The 26,753-nt window shown below is 36.0% G+C and overlaps 1 protein-coding gene across 1 annotated transcript; it reads right to left on the minus strand.

The window, feature by feature from the left end:
* Nucleotides 1-3,547: 3,547 nt before the first annotated feature.
* On the minus strand, nt 3,548-24,108 carry LOC129257563 (uncharacterized). The gene is made up of 10 exons (XM_064096688.1): nt 23,945-24,108; nt 18,943-19,409; nt 18,091-18,499; nt 14,543-15,321; nt 13,138-13,241; nt 11,657-11,881; nt 11,075-11,306; nt 8,000-8,121; nt 7,066-7,564; nt 3,548-6,241 (listed from the first exon to the last, which is right to left on the minus strand). Exons 2-10 carry the CDS (start codon nt 19,385-19,387, stop codon nt 5,925-5,927), a joined length of 3,132 nt encoding a protein of 1,043 aa, XP_063952758.1. The 5' UTR covers nt 19,388-19,409; nt 23,945-24,108; the 3' UTR covers nt 3,548-5,924.
* Nucleotides 24,109-26,753: the final 2,645 nt, after the last annotated feature.

Here is a 26,753-nt window from a genome sequence, read left to right on the forward strand (position 1 = left end):
TCATTCCCGCATATAAAGGATTCAAGAGTCATGCGAGTTAATAAAATGAATGTGTACTGATAGAGATTTTTGCCCCAATTGGCTATCCATAGTTAAATCACAACTTTATTTAAACTGGAGTTCAGATATGGACCAGTGGGTCTTTATTTTAAAGCAAAAGGTTTTCCCATTTATATCAGATGAAGCTTGATAGGGTTTCTCCATTCCCTGATGTCAGGACTGCATTTGAATCCTGAGCCATTTGTCCTCCTAATTTTATTCTTGTAAGTATTCATAATAAAAAACTCGACATTCGCTCAAACTCGATCACTCAATCCCAATCATCACATCTAACAGCAAAATTGTTCGATGAGCAGTGTCTGAGAACAGGGTGTTTCATAATTTTTTTTGTAAAATTATACACAAAGAGTGACTGGAATAGAGCAAGTCATATAATGTTGTATTTATAGCTGAAGATCAAAAAGTTTCAATATCTTTAAAAAAATTAGATCAAAATACTTTTTTTCCCTTCATACAATTTGAAAAAAGTTTTCCCATATTTCCATAGTTTTCCTTAATAGAATAAAAAAAAATCAAATACAGTCTGTTCATATTTTATGAAAAAAATTCCGAGCTCTTAAGTTGGCATTTCATATTCTGGTCACTCTTTTGTTCAACCAGTAACAAAGTCTATTTTCGGCTAGGTGAATCCTATCAAGGCTTGTACCATGTTTATAGGGGAAGGGCAACCCCCAAAAGTTGAGTTGAATAAGAGAAAAAAAAATTAAAAGCAGTGCTGAAAATATCACCAAAATTTAACTTAAAATAAGGTTATGACATTTCAAAGTAAAAAAATATGCATAAATTCAGCATATGAAATGAGTTTCAAAATTCTGTGTAGAAATTTTGTATCCCCACCAAGAGCTATCTTATAAAGCAAACAAAATTGAAATTGATCAACGAATGAAAGAGAAAAAGCATTTTTTGTGATTTATTAATAAATTTCACATAAATTAGCATAAATAATTTTTGAGTCAAAATTTCAAAATTCTATGAACAAGTTTGGTAAACCTCATGCAGCTCTACCAGTTGGAAGAAAAAAGTCAAAATCGGTCAACAAATAAAAAAGAAGAGGCATTCTCTGTGATTTATGAATAAATTTTGCATAAATTAGCAGATAATTTTCTACTCAAAACTTCAATATTCTGTGTAGAGGTTTGGTGAACCTCATGAAGCTCTACCAGACGGAAGAAAAAAAATCAAAATCGGTCAACAAATAAAGAAGCATTCTATGTGAATTTTAAAAAATATGCACAAATTAATTTCGCATGAATAAGCATAAAATTTTATCTAGTCAAAATTCTGTGTAGAAATTTGCTAAACCTCATGAAGCTCTACCAGATGGAAGCAAAAAAAAATCAAAATCAGTCAACAAATAAAGGAGAAGCATTTTTTGTGAATTTTGAAAAATGCACATTAAAGGGATGGTCCGGGCTGAAAGTTTGTATAGCTTAATAAATAGAGTAGAATTCGCTGAGCAAAATGCCGAAAATTTCATCAAAATCGGATAACAAAGTTATTGAATTGTAAAGTTTAGCAATATTTTGTGAAAACAGTCGTCATGAATATTCATTAGGTGGGCTGATGTCACATCTCCACTTGTTCTTTTGTATTTTATGTGAAATTAAGTTTATTCAATTTTTTTCCTCCAAGAACTAGAAAAATTTGGATTGACAACTGATTTAGTGCATTAGATATTTATTGCTGCAACTTATTTCATTATAAGGGAGACAAATTATTCACACAAGTATGAAATAATGAAAAAATTATGATTTTATGTAATAACATAAGAAAACGGAAAGTGGAGATGTGACATCAACAGCCCACCTACTGAATATTCATGACGACTGTTTTCACAATATACTGTTAAATTTTAAACTTTAATAACTTTATTATTTGTTAACTGATTTTGATGAAATTTTTGGCATTTTGCTCAGTGAATTCTACTCTTATGTATTAAGATATAAATATTTTCAACCAGACCATCCCTTTAATTAGCATATTTTATGAGTTTCAAAATTCTGTGTAAAAGTTTGGTGAACCTCATGAAGCTCTACCAGATGGAAGAAAACAATTCAAAATCGGTCAACAAATAAAGAAGCATTCTATGTGAATCAAAAAAAAATATGCATAAATTAATTTTGCATGAATTAGCATAAAATTTTATCTAGTCAAAATTTCAAAATTCTGTGTAGAAAAATTTGATGAACCTCATGAAGCTCTACCAGATGGAAGCAAAAAAAAATCAAAATCGGTCAACAAATAGAGGAGAAGCATTTTTTGTGAATTTTGAAAAATGCACATTAATTAGCATATTTTATGAGTTTCAAAATTCTGTGTATATAAAGCTATTATATAAAGCAAACAGAATTGAAATCAGACTTGAAATGACAAAGAAGAAGCATTTTGAAATTGCGGACGGACGACCTATGCCACAGCATAAGCTCATCTGGCCCTTCGGGCCGGATGAGCTAAAAAAAGCTTTGATTTTGTGATGTCATATGCCAGCAGTTGCCTCCGGGGGGGCCACTTCCATTGTCGAGTGGATACCGTGCGCGACCACGGGGTCTCGAAAAGCACCCTAAACACGTATTTTCCATATTCTGAAAATGCATCCCTTAACAAGTATTGGCGTGTGAAACCCTACCCTAACGAGTATTGGAAACAAAATGATACTCTTGGCAAGTATTCCCTGAAATGAACCCCTAAACAAGTACAGGAATATTTTATTGCTATGTCACGGGTCCGTCGGTCGTAGGTTTTACCTTTACACATCATTTGGTTTGAACGGCCCCTCCTTCCACACCTCGCGCAAATCGGACTCTAAACACATTGTGTTGAGGCAAAAGGACATCCTTTATAAAATATTTTTATTTTATTTTATCATCCCCGCAAATTTGACCCTAAACACGTAGCTTTCCTAGCGAAATAGATACCCTTTTTTCATTATTTTTGTGTTTTTGACACCCTTATCAAGTTACATACGTAACGTGCCCTATCTTGAAAAAGACATCCTTTTTACGTGTTTTTTTGGTCACGCATGGTATCCACTCGTCAATGTAAGTGGCCTCCCCGGGGTTGCCCCATAATTATATCAATTTCATAAATTTCTGTTTCATAATGGTTTATGAAGACTGAAAATCCTTTTCTCAGAGAAGTGTGTATGACATGATAAGTCTAACATATTGAATGGATTGGTACAACCATTTTCAAATTTCTGAGAAAATTAAGGAATTTACAGTACATCACATGACATATTGGGGTCCTGCTCACATGTGACATCACAAAATTAAATCTTTGTTAAAGTTCATAAATCTGATAATTTTTGGTGGATATTTGCAAAAACTTAATCCTGCTTTTAGTATTTAGTTGAACTTTCCCTTTATGGTGAACTCCCCTTTTAAAGGATCCCTTTAAATTAAATCAAAGATTTTGAAGCACACTGAATTATGAATAATACCATAAATTAGCCAAACTTCAAGGAAAAAATTATTTAGATTCAGAAAAATCTGGCTCAGACAAATTCACAGTGGTTTATTAACAAATAACAAAGTTATCACAAATTTGGGCTTACAATGCAAGATATAATCACTTAACAAATTAATTAATTACTTAGTAAAGTCTATCATGAATGAATTTCTAATCAATTCACTTGTTTAAATGAGAAAATTCAATAGCTCATTTGTATCAAGAATAATCATGATAATAAAAGCTTAAATTTCTAGAATGCTATATTTGTCTACTACAGAAGTTCTGTGAGAACACACAATCTTGTGAAAAAATTAATTGATAGAAACAACAGGTCTATGTACATTTACAATTGTATCTAAACACCAATCTTACAATCTATCATCAACCAACTATTTGCATTTTCTGAAGTTTTTATGTTTCTATGGGGATGCATTTACAAAAGGACAAATTTAGTCACAATGGCAACATTACTTGAATTTCAAATGACAATAAATTTATCTCTAAGAATGACCAAGAGAATCATTGGAATTTCCTGCATTTCAAATAAAATGATAATTTACTTGGAAAAAATGAAATAAAAAATTGATTCTAGAAATATTTTAAAATTTGGAAGATTTTGTTTTAAAACATCATTGTAACATGATGAGAAGGCATAAAAAGACCCTCTTACATCATGAACATAATCTCAGTATACTCCTGTTAATAAAATTTAGCAAAAATGATAATTGTTTAACACTTCTGATAAAGCACAATAAAAACTACTTTAGTACATGAAATTGTGAAAAGTTAAAATTATACACAAAGGTCAACATGTAAAAATAAAAGACATATATGATAATAGATGGCATGCTGTATACACTTTGCAGAAAAACGATAAGACCATTTAATGCTACAAAACACCCAACTATGAATGCAGAATATATCCTGTTCTTGAATCATGGCACTTTATATTACAGTCATATGGGTGTCAGCTAAAATGGGAAGTGACCAAAGACTTTGTGAACAGCGTGGGAAATACCCGCTATAGAGAATCCTTTGAAAAAGCAAATGTACCTTTGGCGACTGTAAGGCCATTGAGATGAGAAATATACTAGGTAATATACAATGTCATGTTGGTCACATATCTCTCCCACACTCTACTTATCAGGCATCCAAATGGTTCAAATTTCACATGAAAAGTGATGCCCATATGACTTTCATACAGCATGCATCTTGATTTGAATGTCAGAGCCTAGATCGAAAGTGAAGGCAAATGCCAACGCTCTTCAGAACCAAAAGCAAGTGAATCTTAATCCCTTCTTATCACTTTCTATTTAAAAAAATGTACAAAAACAAAGGGGAAAAAAACATATACCGGTACACTAATGTTAAAATAAAAACTAGATACATTTACATATTCAAAACAAGTCAATTTCTATGCTACTCTGGTAATTCCATAATGAATATTCATCTACTTGAAGGTTCTTCAAAATATTTTGATTCAGAGAAAACGGTGATTTCAGCAGTAAAGCCAACAAATATCATACCAAAATTAGGCAGAAGCCTGTATATTTTTTTAATAGTAATGTATAATTTATGTTTGATTTGCTGCATTATTCCTTATCAATAAATCCATATCATGTGTCCCTAAATATCAAGGGTAAGAAGTAAAATTGCATTGGTATCTAGTAAATTAGGAAATGTTCAATCCTGTATTGCACCCTGTGAAAAATTTAACAAGCATAGCACTTGGTGCAGAATGAAATATCATTCCTTCAAAACTTTATAGCTTCTTCTTAAACAAAGGTGGGTGCCATCCCGAAAATGGGTGAATGTGGCATCTGGGGTAAGTACCCCTTGTCTACCTTGATAACACTACTGTTTGCACCTACATGTACATGATTTGCTTATGTAAAACAGATGATCTAGTAATATGGAGACAATTGTTATCCATCCTATTTTGACAACTGTAAAGTTCATGTTTCATGGACAAGTTTTTAATCACAAGAAAAAAATAATTCCAAAGCTGTAATCACTTTGAAATATGTACATAACAACGTTCACCTGTTTTAGGCACTCTTCTACAAGTACATTCTCATCCGTCGGAAAATCCCTGGGTAGAGGTTTTGTTCTTGTACTCATTATACCCAAGTCCCCGTAAACTACCCCACCCCCTGGTAACAATGTAATCACATGTCTCTTGCTCTCAGCAACATCTTTTCCAAAGATCTTTCACTACATTCCAATCCCCTCTCACAAGCCCCCTTCACCCACTCATGTAACGCATCTCTTCTGTAACTAAATTCTTTATATCTATGTATACATAAGCATGACATGCCTCAACATACTCTCCTTCCCTCACAATGATTCATTGAGAATCTGTCCCTGGCTGGACTTCAGAAAGAGAGTTTTCCACATTGACCTGCGAAAACTCTCTAACGTCTTCTCCCACGTCCACGTCCTCTCCTACCACCCCTCCTAGGAGTCACCTTCTTCCCCTCCGGCGCTCCTTCTGCAATTACCACCTCTTCTTCAAACTCCCCCTCAGCCTCTTCCACATCATCATCATCATCAGCTTTCACACCGTCTTCGATGCCTTCTTCTTCTTTTTCCTCAGTATCTCCACCCACTACATCTGTCACCTCCTGCCCTTCTCCTTCCTCTGCTGCTCCTTCTTCTTTGTCCTTGACTTCCTCCGTCCCTTCTTCTTGAGACGTCATTTCAGGTTTAGCATCTTCTTGACTAAGCTGACCTGTGATGATCATAAATCAGAAAATTATGTAAAACCGCTTGTGCACATTAATAATAATACTAATGGTTACATTTTATATATGGCTGATACACTGTTTCTTAGCGCCTTCTTTATATTATTTTTACCCTGGTCATCCGATCCTGGCATGCCCGGACACAATGTATGCACTTTCTGTACTCCCTGGGGAGCATTCCAACAAAAGCTCCGAGAGTCTGAACCACACCATGTTTCCACATTGATATGGCCTCTCTCTCACACTTTGTTCCATTTCCAACATGTTGAGAGATTTCCTCTGTTCAACATTCTCGAAAGCAATTCACTCTTTCCAAGGATATCAATTCCAATTCCACAGATCTCATACCATAGGGTACTCCATAGAATCCATCTTCCCTTAATTAAACTTTCCATGTATACCTGATCAGTAATTTTTTTCCTAATATTCTGCAAAACATAACCAAAGAAGCTTTCAACGTTAATACCCTTCAATTTGTGACTCTGTAGGCTGCTATTACTCAAGCATTTATTTTGCTTATATAGTTTGCCACTGCATTTGTTTTTCACTACTTTGTCTTATCCTTAAATTGTATTCATGTCTAAATTTTGTTATGACACTACTATAAATTTGTCACATTACAATGTACTTTCATGTCATACTACGATTATGTTTATGTATTGTAAATTTATTTTGACTTTACAATAAATGCAGAAACTCCTGCAAAAAAAAAAGTCAAGTATACTGCATGTCCTATCAAAACCAAGATTTGTAAACATACCCATTTTTTAATTTAAAAAAAATATATATTTTCATTATCACTCTCACCAACCTGTGGATTGGTCTATATCTTGGCTGGTAGATGCATCCATTTGCTCCTCTTCATCAAACTCCTTGTTATCCTCCTGGGTTTCTTCAGTGACCTTGGATTCCTCACCAGTATTGGTTTCCATGTTGGCATTTTTGGTAGATACATCCATTTGCTCCTCTTCATCAAACTCCTTGTCATCCTCTTGGGTTTCTTCAGTGACCTTGGATTCATCACCAGTTTTGGTTTCCATGCTGGCAGTTTGTTCTTCAGTAGCTTTGGTCTCTTCATTTGCCTTTGCCTCTTCAGCGGCCTTCGCTTCCTCAGCGGCCTTTGCTTCCTCAGCGGCCTTTGCTTCCTCAGCCGCCCTTGCTTCCTCAGCTGCCTTTGCTTCCTCAGCAGCCTTAGCTTCTTCAGCAGCCTTAGCTTCTTCAGCAGCCTTAGCTTCTTCAGCAGCCTTTGCTTCCTCTGCGGCCTTGGCCTCCCTTGCAGCTTTTTTCTCTTCTTCAAGCCTGTTAAATTCCTGCACAAAAATAAGACAAAATGTCCTGGTCAGGTGAGATGTAGTGAATAGTGAGAGAAGCATTTAAAGGATGTGTAAAAGGATTTCAGAATACCGAACAAAACTCATAATGAATAGATTTAAAATGGATATAACTTATCTATGAGAAAGTATCGAAACTTAATAAATACAGATATCATAGGAGAAAATACACCAGGAGCTTGTGTCATAACGAGTTTACAACTAAGTTAACTTTGCCATAAGGCAACTACCATGGTAAGAGAGTTCAACGGTGAATCATTATTAACTCAAGGTTAGCATGATAGTTGAGATAAAGGCTTAGTTACCAAGGTTGTAACGCTTTATGAAAGAGGTCCAAGAATTGTAACTACATCTCACACTCCACCAATGATGGCAATTACTTGGTATATAACAGGGAGAGGGTGGTTGCCATACCTTGACTACATTGAAGTGAGGCTCTGTTCTACAGTGGGTCACCCAGGCGCTGGCCTCATTGGTGTAGAATCGACGGCACAGCTTGCAGAAGAATCCAGTAACAGGAACCACATGTCGTACACCTGGTAAGATGAGAAAGGAATAGAATCTAGACATATAAAAAAGGGCGACATTCTGTGAATTGTATTCCTGGGATTTGTAAGCTGTTAAAGGTCTGTGGAAAGTTGGACATGAAAGATATCTTTCATCCGACCCCATTGAGATCAAACCTTCTCCCTACATCATTTTACCAACCACCATCATGAGAAATAAATAGTTATTACACAGTTTGAAAGAACAAGATCTGACTTTCATATTTGTGCATTCACTTTGGAAGAAGACAATGGAAGAAATCCAATGTCAAGAATATGCTTGAAAAGGAAATATGAACCCCTCTTTTCTTTTGCAGTGCAATGCCTTCTTCAAAATTCAATTCTTGATACTGAAACCCTTCTAATTGGATTGATATTACACTTTTCCATTAGAGATGTAGGGTAATGATTTTCATTTCTTAAATAACATTTATATAAGTCATAAAACAAGCTTGTGAGGTAAGATAACCACAGAGTGTGAACTGGCAGTGACTAAACATGCACACAGGTCATCAAGACTAACTAGATAGTCTGTAGCTTGACCAATCACTGTGCAGTACTCTCTGAATTTAGGCTAATACATGTACTTTGTCTTCGGAAGGTGTGAAATACCAGACCAAGTTTGCATAGTCTTGTTACGCAAGGTGTAAAGAGTGAGGTACACCATCAAACCGTAAGGTCAACCACATTGAATGATATACAGAGCAGGGAATAAGCATAACAAGTGGAAAGCCTCTGGCAGTCTCGCCTGCATTATGTGATTCAATATAGCAGAAGTGCTGACTTTGAAACCAACTATTGAATAATTATTCATAAGAGAGCATTAATATAATTAAATATGTTTGACCCTAAATTACCTTGATCATGTGACCTAAGACTGCAAAACGATCAGTGAAACTTGATTACCCTTATGTCCACAGTTCAAGAAAAAGATCCATAAACTTCCAAAGTTATGATGGCAATTCAACAAATACCCCCAACATGGCCAAAGTTCATTGACCTTAAATGACCTTTGACCTTGGTTATGTAACCTGAAACTCTGGCAGAATATTAAGTGATACACTATTACTTATCTGTCCACATTTCATGAACTAAATCTGTATGTTATGACAAAAACTTGACCTTGGTTAAGATTTCGATGTTGATTCCTCCAACATGGTGTAAGTTCATTAACCCTAAATTACTTTTTACCTTAGTCATGTGACCTGAAACTTGGGTAGGATATTCAGTAATACTTGGTTACTCTTATGTCCAAGTTTCATGAATTAGGTCCATATACTTCTCTTAAGTTATGAAGACATTTCAAATTCTTAACCCTGGCTAAGATTTCAAAATTGATGCCACCACCGTCAGAAAAGCAGTGCCTATAGTCTCGCTCTGCTATGCAGGCAAGACAAAAAAGTATTACAAAAAGATTAAGTCCTACTCAATTGGTAGTCAAAGTGTGTATACAATAAGTGAACAATTGACTTCCAGTTTGAATTCCCTGCTCTTGAATAACAGAATCATAATGTAGCAGTAGTGTATGATATTGCGTCCAATATTGGAACGATTTGGCAACTTGACCAGAGTATGAGCCCCTTTGACTGGGTTTTCTGCAAAGACAAACGAATGGGGGATATATATGGTTGGGATAGTCACTTCAAAATCACGCATGATTCAAAGCCAGTAAAAGCCAATGGATACGACTTTGTTAAGCTACCTTACTGTGCAAGTGAGTGGGCCATTTATCAAGGACTTGCAATTCATCACTTGAATATTGCAAAAGAAAATGCAAAAGAAAGTGAATTGGCAGTCTTTGCGTGTCTTTGTGATGTCCCATCAAATCATGTATACCACATTAGAGGAGTCAGCCAGTGGTAGCATGATAAAGATATGCAAAGACCACATCCTCCAGATACGGGTGCATCCGGATAAGTGTCTTAGGCAAGCTATGCTATATCAGCTTTGCTGACCCTCAATTCTGAGTCTTGTGGTACACTCACATTGCTTCACAGTGGTAATGTTGAGGAGCATATGTATTCCACTAACCCTCAATAAAAATTTGAACAATTCTAGTTTTGTGCATTAACAAAGTTTTTATCTTTAGCAGCATAAGCAAATACATCTGTTACTCCAGACCACTAAAAACTGCCCACTGACCAATGACTTGTCTATGCTTACTTTCAACACTTGCATCAGTATGATACTAATGCCAGCGCACCTTCTGACTCTATGGCCAATATTGCCCTTATTCCCAGGTCCTATTATGGCATCTAGGATCTGGACATCAAGTTTCCTTTACATGCTAGGTTCCCACTATCACAATTCGCATCAAGAATAAAATCAGAAATCAGGGTAATTATTTCAGTTCTTTTAAGATTTTGAAGTCATTTGTCACAATAGTGATGATCATAGGCATATTTCTTTTTAATATTAAAAAGAAAAAAATCTACAATCAAGATGATTGTCAATCATATGTGCACCATGTTTTATCAAATCCTAATATCTAATCATACTCCAAAATCGTGGGTTAAGATTTACATTGGACTAAACCAACACATCAACCTCGCACGATTTGAAGCCTCTGAGCACTGTCACTTGAGGAGACTAGAGTTAAGAACGAGAATAAGCACTGTCCCTAAGGTCAATGCGTTATTCCTACAATCAGCTACTAAAAGCAAACTGATGTTCATGAAAATAGCACAACAGTAGGAACCTAGCATTAGGAGAACACTAGCCATAATTTTCAATGCAAATATCTTTGCAAAAGAGTCTGTATAGACAGGAAGATAAGAGAAAGAGACACTTGCTTCTAACTCATACACAACCTGATCATACGTTTACTTTCAATTAGGACATTTGTCATTAGCCATGGCAGGAGAGATAGTAATAGTAAAATAAACGTGAGGGGTGTTGGGATAAACGATCATCTATAGCCTGGAGGCTCACGGTGGTAACCTACCCACAGAGACGTTCGGATTGTAAACGGTTAATTCTTCCACTTGGTCTTCTGGAACTGACTTGGATGCTGGTCCAGATTTGGTTTGGGAATCAGCAGTGGCTGCAGAATCAGCCTTGGTTGTACAAGGCGATTTCTGAGCCTGGTCAGACTTTTTGGTCAAGGACTGACCAGTCTTGTCTGAAGGTTTAGCAGTTGCAGATTCCCCTTCTGCTTTGCTTACACCAGCATCTCCCTGTAAAAGGTTTCATTCAAATAGATAGTCACATCAAATGGTTCAATGTTTGTTGCATTTCTATAAAATTCATTTCTGAAAAAAAAAATCATCTTTATTTCAATAAATACACAAAAATTATATCAATGAAAATTGCAATATAAAAAACCAAGAGACCTTTAAAAAGGGTGTAACTTTTCAAAGAAAACATTTTGTGAAAAATAACTTGCTACATTGGTTGTTACATATAATGGCTAAATTCTACGTAGAAATGTATTATAATATAAATGATCTTTGAAGTCATTCATGAGTGAGCACACATTTAATATTTTGTTCAGCAATGGGAGTTGCATTTTTGAATAATAACTAACCGATTTGTTTGGTTTTCCACCTTTGTTGCCACCACTATTAACCTGCTTGTTGGTATTCCCTCCATGAATAGAACCTGCAAGGCCACCCTTAGCAGCAGCATTTGACCCATTCCCTCCTTTTGGGCTAAACCCAGGGCCTGACGATGATTGTCTCTTAGCTTTGCGGCGCTTTCTTTTTTTATTTCCAGGGGCTTGACCTCTATCTCCAGCCTTATCTCCAGGCGTCTAGGATATGATGAACAATGGAGTAAAATTATGCTATATTGTTGAGAACAGAAAAACACGATGTGTCTGTTAACTACCTACCATTATAGAACACTTAATTTTTTTTTCAATAGCACATAATTTCAAAATCGAAATATCGCCTCGCACCATCCAGTTTCTTATCATTCTTGGATAAAAGGCGATTTATTTAATTCAAAGAATAAGTGACATCTAATAACCATATTCATCAAACCAAATACTTTGAATGATGAACAAAATATCTATTTCAAAGCTGATTGATCTGAAATTACCTCTAACATATCAGTGACCTGAAATTATTATGTTCACATGATCAGTTACCAACAATATAGATTTGTAATTTCAAAATCTTGAAAATTAAATGTCTCTTAACCTTTTATTTAAGATTTTGATTTCCAGAACACAAAAAGTCAGTTCATTTTACTCAAATTTATGACCAATGGCCTCAACCCTATCAATACCAAGGAGTTGAGGGATTTTTTTCAACAGGTGTTTCTGAATTTATTGATAAACAATTAAAAATTCACAATACTTATATGCTAAAAAACAGAAAAATAAATTACAAATGTCACATTACACATTAACAAACATAGATACATGTAATAGACAAAATTACATACACAGGTACAATAATTTGAATGCAGTGGCTAGCTACATGTATAGTAAGAAAACAGCATGAATGAAAAACGGCCTCCCTCAAAAATTTTCATGATAAATCTGTACAGTAAAAGTGCCCTCCTGACTCCTCGTTGATTGAAAAAAAAATCTTTCAAGTTTCAAGCAACTTCTGATACCAAAATTTATGACACCCATGTGCATGGTTCAGAAATCATGACCCAAATTCGCTCAAAAATGTGATTTCATGTACAAAAATGTCAAAGCCAATGGAAACTATTTCTAGCAAAAATTCATATCTCTATCATCAGAGATAATTTGCTTTTGCCCTATAATTGTTAATGATACAACTCCTATCACTAACTATTTTCATCAAAAAAAAATAAAAACATAAAAAACAAGAAATAGGTAAGAAATTAAAAAAAAGAATGAACATTGATAAAACATTTTGTTACTAATTTTTTGGTGTAATTTTGATGAGAATCCCACACAGAGTTTAGTACAAAAAATATATTAATAAAGGTTTAAAGCCAACTTCTAATTTCCAAAAATCAGAATTCCAATTTAAATTGGAGGAATATAACCCCTGTAATTATTAATTGAATACAATATACGTATCTTACATTTTGTCCAACGGCCATCCGTTTCATTGCTGGTTGGTTTGGAGACATCAAAGGGGGAATATTTTGTGGTCCTCCTGCTATTTGATTCTTATTTCCACTGTTTCCTGAAAAAAATAACTCTAGAATATTGGTTGCTCTTTTTATAACATTTATTCTTATCTTAATACATCTCATTATTAGTAAAATGTGTAAGCTCATTGACATTCACTATCATTTCATATATGTTTCATGTTAATTAACTGGTTAGGAACATTAAGTACCGTAAAGTAATTATATTGCCACGATTCATGGATATATAATAAATATACTATCTATATATATATAGGTTTAACCTTTAACTTGGGCTATTGCACAAAGAGCTGGATATAAACTAGGAAATACAAATAAAATATTTTTTTTATCATTTTATAATTTTTAAGTTATTAATTATATGAAATTATGTTTGTGCCAGTGACTATCTGAACCCTAAACCTAAGATTTTCAATGCTGTCAACAATGCCGTCACTGCCGCCATCAGAAAAGCGGCTTCCTGTAGTCTTGCTCTGCAACACAGGTGAGACAAAAGCAAATGGAACGCCTCTGTCTTGTCTGCATTACGCAATTCAATATTTGACTGTTTTGACTTTTTGATACTTATATCAAGCACTTCCCTTTTCCAATAATATTTTGAATACACAATTTGATAATCCAAGGACACTAGGGACAATACTTTGGATGTCCAAGGAATAAGGGAATTAATAAATAAGACTATTTGGGTAAATGAAACAATGACAAAATATAAAGTTTCATCCAAGTGTTTTAGCTGAGATGACCTAAAGCTTACTCCAATAGTGACCTGACATTACATGATTTTATACTTCATAATCTGTATTTTTTATGGAATACGGACTATTAAAGACTAATACTCATTCTTAACCTTAAACCACATCATGGTCATGGACAATTGACAGTAAATGACCCTTGTCTCTACGCGTAACCTGAAACTCATGTTAAATAATCAGTGATACTTGAATAACCCTATGTCCCTTTACTTCAAGTCATAATACTTAAATACTTGAGCTTGGTTAAGATGTAATTTTGATGAAAACACTATTGCTACCGCCATTAGAAAGGCAGCACCTAAATGTCTAACTTGTGCCACGCAGGGTTGACACAAGAAGTGTAGAAAATCAATTTCATGTCCAACCAGATAATGTAAATATGAAATAAAGTGGTTCCATTTGAATATATTTGTTTTTGGGACTTGCCTAAATGATAAATTTGGTTCCAGGATTGGTTGCCTAAAGAATATTTTTGTTGGATTGTTTCTAGCACAAATGTGGGGTGATGATGATCCCCACTATAGAAGTGGGAATATGGTGTTTTAAAGTTAGTGACATGTGAGGACGTAAGAAAATATATATACCTGGTGAGTCCATCTTGCGCTTCTGGCCTTGTTGCTTTTCACCATTATTTCTGTCTTGAGACCGGTCTTGGGAACCCCCTTGTCTTCCACGACCATGCATCTGCTGTCTTTGTGCCCCACCAAAGTTTCTTCCACCTTGGTCTCCTCCTGACTGGCGCCTGCCTTTTCTACCACCACCCTGTTGGCCCTTGCCTCCTCCACCTTGTCCTCCACCACTGAACTGTCCTCTGCCTCCACCAATGCCTGGTTGGCCTCTGCCTCCTCCACCGCCTTGTCCTTTTCCTCCGCCACCGCCCTGTCCTTTGCCTCCCCCAAAGCCTCCTCTGCCTTGTCCTTTTCCTCCTCCACCACCCAGTCCTTTTCCTCCTCCAAAGCCCTGCTGCCCTCTGCCTCCTCCACCGCCCTGTCCTCTTCCACCACCACTGCCTTGTCCTCTGCCTCCTCCAAAGCCCTGTTGTCCTTTTCCTCCACGGCCCTGCCTTTTTCTTCCACCACCGCCTTGTGCTTTGCCTCCCCCAAAGCCTTGTTGCCCTCTGCCTCCTCCAAAGCCCTGCTGTCCAATGAATTCTCCACCGCCCTGTCCTCTGCCTCCACCACCACCTTGTCCTATGCCTCCTCCAAAGCCTGGTAACCCTCTACCACCCCCTCCACCACCAAGTCCTCTACCTCCTTCTCCATCTTGTCCTCTGCTTCCACTCATCCACTGAATGTCGTGTCTGGATTCTTCTAAATGGCGCCTCATGTCTAGCTGCTTTTCCATCATTATCTTATTACGCTCCCTAAATTAAGAAAAGCACATACAGTGATAATGTCAGCAAGGAATCAATATATTAAACAGGAAAATCACCCTGATAAGTTGAATTTATCCTAATAAAAGCAGAAAATTTGAAGAAAATCTGTCAACGAATAACAGAGTAGTAAATTTTAAAAGATTTTATTTGTGACGACACAGACTAGCAGCTCCTCCTAATCTAGTGAGATTAAATCAATGCATCTTCATGGTGGACTGCCCCTTTAATTAAAGACAGTTTGTGAATAAATGGTGTACTTTTTATAAAAGGAGTATTAACATTTCATTTTAATACAATGTGGCATATAAAATCTACATTGGAAATTTTCACTACAGACAACTTTCATGCTTTAATTTCCTTCTTTAGTTTGTACAGTATCAGAATAAAATTAATTCAAATTTAGACAGCTAATATGAAGTAATCATTGAATAATGCAATTTACATTTTCAAGAATGTAAAAGAGCAATTCATCATCTTTTTAATACCTTATTTATATCACTGAGTGACACCATGCATAACCGAGTAAATTAATTTGGAAGACAAAGACGTCCAGACTCCATGATTTCCAAGTTTTAGTAAATGGGTGATGAAAATGAAAACTAATTTACTGAGGAACTGCAACCTTTTCAGCATTGCATTAATAAGCATAACTACAAAAGGGCTATGACCATTAAAGGAGAATGAAACTATTGGAGCAACTTAGCTTTTGTGAAAGCAGAAAAATCAAAGAATAAGATCAACAAAAGTTTGAGTAAAATAGGACTAGCAATAGAAGAGTTATGAGCATTTGAATGTCGAGATCACTAATGCTATGGAGATCCTCCAATTGGCAATGCGACCAAGATCTATGATGTCACAGATGAACAACTCTCCCCTTTTGGACACTGAAAATATACCCCAAAACATCTCTTTTTGCTCATTCTAATCATACGACAAACGATTCATCAATGATATAATGTTGTGAAACCTCTGTACTTGTCCTCTCATAAAGAGAACACCTCACCTTGTGATAGACTCTATAAAAGTGAGAATATAGGTGATATAAGTACTAAAGTAATGAGGGAGTTGTACGTGTGTGACATCACAGATCTTGGTCGCATTGCCAATGGGAGGATCTACATGGCATTAGTGATCTCAACATTCAAATGCTCATAACTTTCTTATTATTCATTCAATCTTCCTCAAACTTTCAACAATATGTTTCTTTGATTTTTCTCTTTGATATGGATTCAGCTGGTTTCAAGGGTTTCATTCTCCTTTAATTAAGAAATAACTCAACAGAGGCATCAGTGAAAAAAATCATGTTTGCCTTACTTTATAAAAAAAAAACTTGGAAAATAAGGAATTAGTTCCTGATGTCTTAACCCTATCTAGGCCAGGGTATTTTGGGAGATCAAATGCCGGCCCTTGAGATCTCGGCCGTCAATTGAGCGATCACGCCGAAAATTGGCGGTTGTCTGGGACATAATCTACAAAATTGCATAGTAATAATTTCATTCAAATTGCTATTAAGTGATTATGTTAATTTATGCATAATTAGTACGCCCTCGGAAAAGCGGCACCTAGTCTCGCTTATGCAGGCGAGATAAAAATTGCGATATCACATGAATTTCTTATATATTACACTGTTTTTTGCAATTTCTTAAGTATTTCTTTGTTTTTCTTTTTTTTCGATGAACTTTGTCAGGGACTCTTTTGAGATCATAAACAGTATAAAATTATGAAAATACTTATGTTTATTTTCTTATTTACGAGATAACTGGATATACTCATTTGATTTGCTTGTTCATTACGATGAACCAGCAAAACTAAAAATAATCATGCATTTATGATTTTTGGTTAAAAAACAGTTTGCATTGACTTTGTACATGAAATCACATTTTTGAGCAATTTTTGGTCTGACATGCACTTACAAAATGTTGTGTAATTTCGGAACCACATACCCGGGTGTCTCAAAATTGGTCTCAAAAGATGCGCAAGACTTGAAAGTAGAAAATCAGCGAGCGGCGGGGTAAAACAATTTCATGCGCCAAAAATATTGCGCTAATCGTTGGGGGGGGCTCCAAGGCCCCCTCCCAGCCTAGACAGGGTTAAACATCAATTAGCTAACTCATTTAACAGTTATTTTAAAACAAATCGCAGTGTAAACAAATATAATACGAGAAATTCTGATAATTTATACATTCCTTTTTACCGCTTTTCTTTCTCAAGAACAGTCATAAGTTATAGTGGACCACTCATATGGAACAGTTTGCCCCCTGAAATAAAAGAAAGTCCTTTGCTAAATTCATTTAAAGTAAGATGTAAGTCTTACCTTCTAAATATGTATACTTCACCATGTTCTCAGTGAATAAGCTTGCTTGCTTTTATGTGTATGTTTTTTAAACATATTTTTTGTAATGTAGTTGTTATTTTTTTTCTTCAAATTTTTCATTAGTTTGTTGATTTCGTTTATTTTGAAATGTGTGTTTCTTGCAATCTAATCAATTGATTGCAGGATGGTCTTTTTTCGGTAATGAATGTTAATCAGGGAGTAGCCTAGATAGGTCTATTTGGCTTTTGCTATTCCCCCACATCGCATTCATTACCCTATGTATTTTGTTATTTTTGTTAATTTGTCATTTTACAATATTCATTACTCCTTTACTCCTTTACTATGGAATCATTTTGATTGATCTCGATATATTGTATCTTGTATGTTTTTTACAGATGTGAAATAAATGAATTTGAGTGGGGGAGGGGGGGGGGTAATCTTACATCTCAAGGAGCAAAGCTTGTTCTTGCAAGAATGCCTTCTGCATCTGAACCTTGGCTGCCAGATTTTCAGTGTATTCAGTTGTTACATCAGGGCTCATCTGATTGGATTTTCCGCCAAAGTCAAAGTCTGCTCTTGACACATCCTCCCTTTGCCTTGGGTCCTCGGGCATATCCCTGGGTATGTCCCTAATTATATCCCTGGATATGTCTCTGGGTATGTCTCTGGGTATGTCCCTTGGCATATCCCTGGGTGTATCTCTTGACAGAGAGAAAAGGTCAGGTTTGGAAGAGACTTGTCCAATTTGGCTTGAAGTCTGGTAATCCATCTTATAAGGTTGCCGATCAGATGATGAGTCGTAATTTGATTTTCCTCTTCCTTGGTTATCCCTTCCTTTATTTCCTTTACCTCCTTGGAATACAAAATCATGGAATAAAAATCCTGGAATAAAAATCCTGAAGTCCATCACAAGTTGCTTTTACGCTGTTATATTATCGCAAAACCAAATTTTTGTGTTGAAATTTTTTCATAGGATTTGACAAAATTTTAATGGAACATTTTCCAAATAAAATGTGCTTATAAAATTTGAATTGTGGAAGTCTAATAAAAAATAAGTGGCATTGGTAAATGATATTATTCCACACTGTAAGATTATGATGTACAATTTCTCAACCACCTTTTAAGATAATGATTTTCAAAGACACAATACAGTGGAAGTCCTGCTTAATCACTCAAGCATGATGCTAAACTCTGCTTTAGATTATAAAACAATAATCTGATTACAATCATAAGGCCAAAAGTCATAAAAGATTAACCATTTGTATCTAATATTTTTTCCAGCTTTAAACACTTACCTGGTGATTTTCTGTGAGAATTATTGTCATTCCTATTGCTTCCCAATCTAGCCATGTCATGGGCATTGTCATCTATATCCCATCTAGATGGTCTTCTGTCACCAGCTCCACTTGTGACTCCATCACCGACATTCGTTCTATTAGAATAACTGGACAACTGAGGATAACTGACCATCGGAGCATTCCCAGTTTGGTACTTATTCGGAGCATTCCCAGTTTGGTACTGGTTTGGAGCATTCACACTTTGGTACTGGTTTGGAGCATTCCCAGTTTGGTACTGGTTCGGAGCATTCCCGGTTTGATACGTGTTCATAACTCTTGAGCGTATGGACCTTGAGTCATCTAGCCGTTGAATGTTAGGAGGTGGACCAAGAATGCTGCCAGAAGATAGGCTGAACCTTCCACGTTCACCTTGTCTATTTGGGTAGTTATTGTGTGAGTTCATAATGGCAGGAAATATCTTTTACCTGCAAATTAAAAAAAAATTAAATAAAATTAGAAATAGGATCTTGATAACAATAATGCTGTGAGGATGTCGCTGATGACAATAGGCCATGAAAGCAGCAGAATGTTGGACAAGAAGATGTGACAAGGAAAGATAGTATGTTCATGAATATTTAAGAATTGACAAAAAAAAATTTGCCAGTTTGACTTACCCTTCATGCCCTTTAACTAGCCTAGACTCTAGAGGACTCCGTGATCATATTTTTTTATGATTTTGATATTGTCATTTGATCACGGAGGCTAGACAAGGCAGCCTATGCCACTGTGGAGGAGATAATAGTCCAGAAGGGAATTCCCTTCATATTTAACATTAGAACTAGTGCCGTGGTCCATATATAATGTTGTAACCCGCATGTGAAATCCTGAACCGTACCGTCCCGTATAATCCAATAATTTGCAAGCGGGACCGCTGACCCGTCGACCGCGTGCGATGTTTTGAAATCGGCCGTGAATAATACGTGTGAGGAATTAGATACTGGCCAAAAATCACCAATTTTGAGGATGACCGGAGGATGGAGTCGGAGTGAAATAAGGGTGAAGAGTAAAAAATTTAGCTTTTACTTAATGTTGATGTCTTTTTTTAATATATTTTTTACAATAAATGTGCATTTTTTCCCACCTTTGCCACTCGGAGTATCCGAACGAGTTCACTGTCTTGATGTTCGGGTAGGTGGAGCGTAGTGTAGCGGTAGTGAAGTGGAGCCTGCAAGAACATTACTCGAGGTAATGGGAGTGGAAAGAAGTTGCCAGCGCTGACGAAATTAAACGCAAAACGGCAGTGAATGGACTTAATCAAATAGGTGTATTATTTCAAGCATCGCGACTGGCCAATACGCGTCAAACGACATCCAACTTTTTATTTGGCATGCACGCGGTAGTGCAAAAGGGAACGGTGTTCGGCACCCATGGGTTCATATCGTCTCGCGTGCGAAGGAATATCAGTCATATTCACACGACACACACGACACATTGAAAATAGATTGGGCTTTTGCCCACATAAAATATCACGCATAATCTGGTATTTCACATTCTGCTATGACACTTACTGAATCATTTAGATCCTTCCGTGACTTCTCCTTGAAGTTTCTTTAAAAAAATATGTATATTTTCTTGATCTTTAGTGAAGATTTCACGGAGATAAAAATTGGTTGGCGTGGATATCAATTTTCTCCTAAAGAGGGCGCGCGATTTATATTCATATCAAAGACACGACAAGGGAAAGACTAGGCACCTACACTATTTTACACGCAAATCCACGCAAGGCATTACGCGAAGTCCGTGAAGTGTCCAATCTTTTCATTGTATAGACTTTGGTTTACCGTATTATTGACGTTCGTTAAAGCTTGTACTGCTGGTTTCGTTCCAGGCATGTGTATTTTTTTCAATTTTATTTTATTAGTCATCATTTTAAATTAATTGCAAAAAAGTGTTATCATCACCAATAGTAATCTGGAATTATATTTTTTAAGGTATTTCATTTATTGGTGCCCATAATTAGTAAATTAATCATAAGAATTGCACATTCAAAAAATTTAGACACAGTTATAAAATTACCGAGGAGCTGAATCAAGGTTGTGAAATTTATTAGCGCCACCAACGGGCTTCCTTGTATTTCCGTAGAAGAGACAAACGAAGTCACTTGCTAGGATGAGGTAAGCGAAATTTGCTCTTTTTATCATGAAATCATTTCAAAATCATATGTATAATTCTTTTATGTATTGCTACTTACCGGAAAGAGCCCCGGTGCGTAGCGAGAAGGAGTTTCGGCAAATATTACTTCAGCAATGAAGCGATGTTTGCCGACTACTTCAAATCCGAGTCAAACACGGTCCCTTGTACGAGGTTAGTATAGTGAGTGATTGTATATCCGACAGGCCTTGTATTACCGAACGCGCGCATCATACGCATCAGAAAATAATTTCATACGCTCAAAATTTTGCAACATCCTTCCAAAGAGAACTTGAATAGAAAGATGATGAAAAATGGTAAAAAACAATTTTTCAAAGTCTTAATATTCTAAAAATAATAAAATATGGTCAAAATAGCTCATCAGGGATTTTGTTTTTTTCTCAACTTTTCCAATAGAAAACACACGTTCGGTAATACGATACCTTTTTCAAGTGACCAAAATATTTCACATGCGAAGAGGGGTCCAATTGGAAGCTAATATTGTATAGGCCTAAAGGAAAAACGATTTCGGCAAAATTTTTACATATTTATATTTTGTAGGTAATTGTGTATTTATGGTGAAATGTTGGTGAATTTTATGAGAATAATGTGTTTGATATGATTGAATTCATGAAAAGTGTTCGGTAATACGATCCACTACCATATATATACCGTACTAACCTCGTATTAGTGTGAGTGGGTGTTCGGTGCGCAACAAAAATTGTTATAAAATAGGTGTATTATTTCAAGCATCGCGATTGGCCAATACGCGTCACATGACATCCAACTATTTTTGTGCACTGCACGGCAGTGCAAAAGGTGCGCAAAGAAAATTGACATTGCACGCCAGCGAAAAAAATACACGGGGGCGGCGGGCGAATTCGCCCCGGAAATGCCTAAAGTCGCCCTCGAAATCACCCAAAATCATGCTTTCGGGGGCGACATAAAATCTTAATGTCGCCCCCGAAATTATTGCCGAGCAATAACAACTCAGCGGCCCACGAGCGCCATATGCTCGAGCTCCGCTTACCATTTTAAACATAAAAAATCCGCACTCAAAATCATGAACAAGCCTTGAAAATAGCGAGGATCACAGTTTCAAATTCCGAAGTTGCGTCTTTTTTTCTGTACCACGTTTTTCCATACACATGGTATGAAAAAAATATCAACGCAAAGGTCGGGAAACGGTTGCATGTATAGGGGTCCATTATGACTACCACCATGTGCAATTTCTAATGCACATTTTCCCCTACAGATATCACAATTCTGTGATAAAATAATTCGAATTACACAGGAAATAACTCCCAGAGTCTAGTAACCTTGCATTGGTGAGTTGTCATTCGGCTTTGCTTTTCAAAACGGCCTATGATTACATCCAAAATAACTTACATTTTTCGTTGATTATTACTTAAAAATAATTTGTTTTATTTTTCTAGTGGATGAGGTAAATATCAGACAATAAATCATCAAACAAAGCTCCATCTATTTTACAAGGCCGCGGGAGGCTCACGCCCGCCCGCATAGGCGTTTGTACTAGCTCGCCAGTCTGAGCTCTGTCTCTCTGCCAGAGCTCTGGGAGACAATTCGCTCAGTAAAGGCCTCAACGATGGTGATTTTCTGTTTCAGACAGAGTTTACATTTCGGGTATATTATTAAAAACTGCCAAAAAAGTTTGATGATTTCTTCATTGTCATGTATATTTAAGATATTAATGAGTTCATTTCACCAAATTTAGACTCCCCCATAGAGAAATGCAATTTTCGTGGAGATCTGCGTTTTCAAAGAACTTTAGGAAAAGTTAGGGTATGTGATGTGGGCCTTTTATAACATGGCCAAGTACAGTTTATTGTACTGACTACTGGAATAGATGGAGTAGAAATTAGATATTGAATTCATTTATATCCAAGTTCAACTCACAGTCACACCCACACAAACACACACACACCCACATCCAAGATTCTAAGCATGAAAAAAATAACTTAAAAAATCATACAATATTAAACAATAAGTAATAATTCGAATAGGTGAACAGGTATTCCTCAAAATACAAAAAAGTAGTAGGCCTATTTGAAAAGAGCCCCCGAAAAGCAAAAAGTAGCCCCCGAAAGGTAAAAATGGAGCCCCCAAAATTTTACAAAAAATTGAAAATGGAGCCCCCGAAAAATTTTTTTTTAATTTTTTCCCTGTTGCACGCTCAAGCAAACCAGTGCGGTAGAAGTCCAACAAAACTGTACTGTAACTTTTTTAAAATTTGTTTCCGTGTTGCTATTTTATAAAACAAATATTGAAATAATGCACTTGCTCTGTCGTGCGTAAAAGTAAATGCAGAGAAAGCTCGGTTTCTTCAGATGGAGCACACTGGGCACTCGCCACAAGCGGCTCGTGCACAGTGCGTCACCTATCTCAAGAAACTTCGCGTGCTAGTGCCTTAGTGGCAGTACCGGTATTGCTCTGCATTTCCACTAACGCACTCGGCTGCATGCATTGTTTGTATAAATAACATTGCACGCTCCACCTAAAAGGCAGACCAGTGTGGTAGAAGTCCAACAAAACTGTTCTGTAACTATATAAGAATTTGTTTCTGTGTTGCTATTTTATAAAACAAATAATGCACTTGCTCTGTCGTGCGTAAAATAAAAGTAAATGCAGAGAAAGCTCGGTTTCTTCACATGGTGCAGAGCGCACACTGCCACTGGGCGCTAGCCGCAAGCTTGCCGCAAGCGTGCTCTGCATTTCAACTAACGCACTCGGCTGCATGCATTGCCAATCATGTTGTTAATGTTATTTGTAGTGCTCGTGAATTAATCCAGGATAAATTTAGTTTACTCACCATGAAATCATAAGATGCATACAATTTCACGAAGAACATTAGATCCAGCTGCGGTACGACGTACGGCCCACAGTCAACCCTCTCTAAAAGCAGGAAAAGGGAGTTTATTCTACACGAGCATGCACGAGGCTTGGGCTTGGCTTGGTAATCCCGACATCGACAAGAGCTAACGAACGAACGTAGAGGGCGTGCATCATATCTTCTTTTGTTCTCCATCTTATTGCCTAACACCATAGAGATCTATGCCTAACACTTACTATAACCTAAGTGGAACGCCTCTGGCAGTCTCGCCTGCATTACAAGATTTGAGCAGTGCTGACTTTGAAAACAGCTATTGAATAATTACTCACAAAAGAAAACATTCATATGATAATGAAATACTATGTTTCATAAATTTATGAAAATGTTTCAAGTTCAAGTTTAATTTATTAAGAGACCAGACATATAAGTACAAATCAATGAACTGATAATACAAAAGGATAAATAACATATATGGGAGGTTTTCAAGGACCCCTAAAAAGCAGAACTTTTGAGTGGGGCCCTACAATGAATGAGATGTAAACAGTGAAGGAACATACTGTACATGATAAGAATAAAATACAGATATGTACAGAAAAAAAAACCCAGAGATATATAAGCAAAATGCAACACACACAGACGACTAGGCTGGCCATGCATACGTGATAACTCGTGGTTTTATAGAACCACATTTTCTATACTAGATTTAACCCAGATTATCAAAGAGATATATTTTACATTGTAGTTTTAACCAATAAAGAGTTGTACAGTTCCTCATATCAGCAGGCAACCATGCAGTTCCACTCTTTAAAGGTCAAGTCCACCTCAGAAAAATGTTGATTTGAATCAATAGAGAAAAATCAGACGAGCACAATGCTGAAAATTTCATCAAAATCGGATGTAAAATAAGAAAGTTATGACATTTCAAAGTTTCGCTTATTTTTAACAAAATAGTTATATGAACGAGCCAGTTACATCCAAATGAGAGAGTCGATGACATCACTCACTCACTATTTCTTTTGTTTTTTATTGTTTGAATACAATATTTCAATTTTTACGGATTTGACGATTAGGACCTCCTTGCCTGAAGCACAAAATGTTAAAATAATGGAATTCCACGTGTTCAGGGAGGAATGAAACTTCATTTCACATGACAATGACGAGAAAATCAAAATATTTCATATTTCATATAATAAAAAACAAAAGAAATAGTGAGTGAGTGACATCATCGACTCTCTCATTTGGATGTAACTGGCTCGTTCACATAACTATTTTGTTAGAAATAAGCTAAACTTTAAAATGTCATAACTTTCTTATTTTACATCCGATTTTGATGAAATTTTCAGTGTTATGCTGGTTGAATTTTTCTCTTTTTATTCAAATCACGTTTTTGTTGGGGTGGACTTGTCCTTTAATACAAGATGTTATGAAAGAATTCAAATTAGTTCTTACATAATGTCGGTGGATAACTTTTGTTGCCGTGTATTGTAATTATGTATTTGGGAGTAAGGGGGAAGATGTCTTTAAGGTGGCAAATTTGTGGACAAAAACGAAGATTAAACGTGAAATCAAAGGATTAAATGCAACTTACTCATCAAGTGGAAGCAACTTTAACTGAATGAATAAGGGTTTACTAGGATGTCTGAAAGTTGAATTGGTGATAGGCCTCAAAATTTTCTTCTTTAAAACGTTTAGTTTGTCAATGTACGTCTTAAAAGTATTGCCCAATGCAACATTGCAGAAGGTCAGGTAGGGAAGCACAATGCTGGTATATAAAGTTCTTAAAATAACCTCAGGTAAAACACATCTTAATCTACATATAACACCAACACCTCGAGAAACCTTTGTACACACTGATTCTAAGTGGGGTTTCCAAGTCAAATGCTCATCGATAATTACTCCTAGAAATTGAACATGCTCACTACGAGCAACATTGTGGCCACCAACATCAAGATTATCCAGTTTCTGGAATTATTTTGCCTCTTGATCGAAAAATTAATACATTTAGTTTTTTTAACATTCAGCAAAAGTTTATTACATCAGAACCAAGCTAGTAACTTTTTTATTTCTATATTCGCGACCGACATAAGAGTAACAACGTTTTTATGAGACAATAACAAACTAGTGTCATCAGCAAACAATGAATACAAAAATGTATTTGATGAGTTAATATCATTGATATAGATTAAAATAATAAAGGACCGAGTACCAAATCCACCATAGTGAATATTACCAGATTGCGATATAACACCATCAACCATGACATACTGAGTACGATCATGTAGGTAGCTATGGAACCAAGCCAATGCTACTCTGCGTACTCCACTAGTACTCCACTGCGTACTAGTGCTCAAGTTTACTGAGAAGGATGGCATGGTCAATCGTATCAAATGCCTTGGACAAATCAAGGAAAATTCCAAAGCAAAAAATACCATTATCAAATGATTCTATAATACTATTTAATAAGTTAAAAACACCCATGCTAGTAGAGAAGTGTTTACGGAAACCAAATTGCTGAGGGATAAAAATGTTTCTTCTCAACAAAAACTCATTTAAAGGGGAATCCAACCCAAATAAAAACTTGTTTTTATAAGGAAAAGAAAAATCAGACAAGTTGATAGGTGAAAGTTTAAACAATATTGGACAAACAACAAGAAAGTTATGAATTTTTAAAAGTTGTAAATATTGGTAATCACTATACCCGTGGAGACTTCAAATTGGCCGCATATGAGACGTCATAATGATGTAAGGCAAGGACTACTCTTCCATGTACTCCAATTCATATTATGGC

This window comes from Lytechinus pictus, chromosome 3 (genome assembly GCF_037042905.1).
Source record: "Lytechinus pictus isolate F3 Inbred chromosome 3, Lp3.0, whole genome shotgun sequence".
Classification (NCBI taxonomy): Eukaryota; Metazoa; Echinodermata; class Echinoidea; order Temnopleuroida; family Toxopneustidae; genus Lytechinus; species Lytechinus pictus.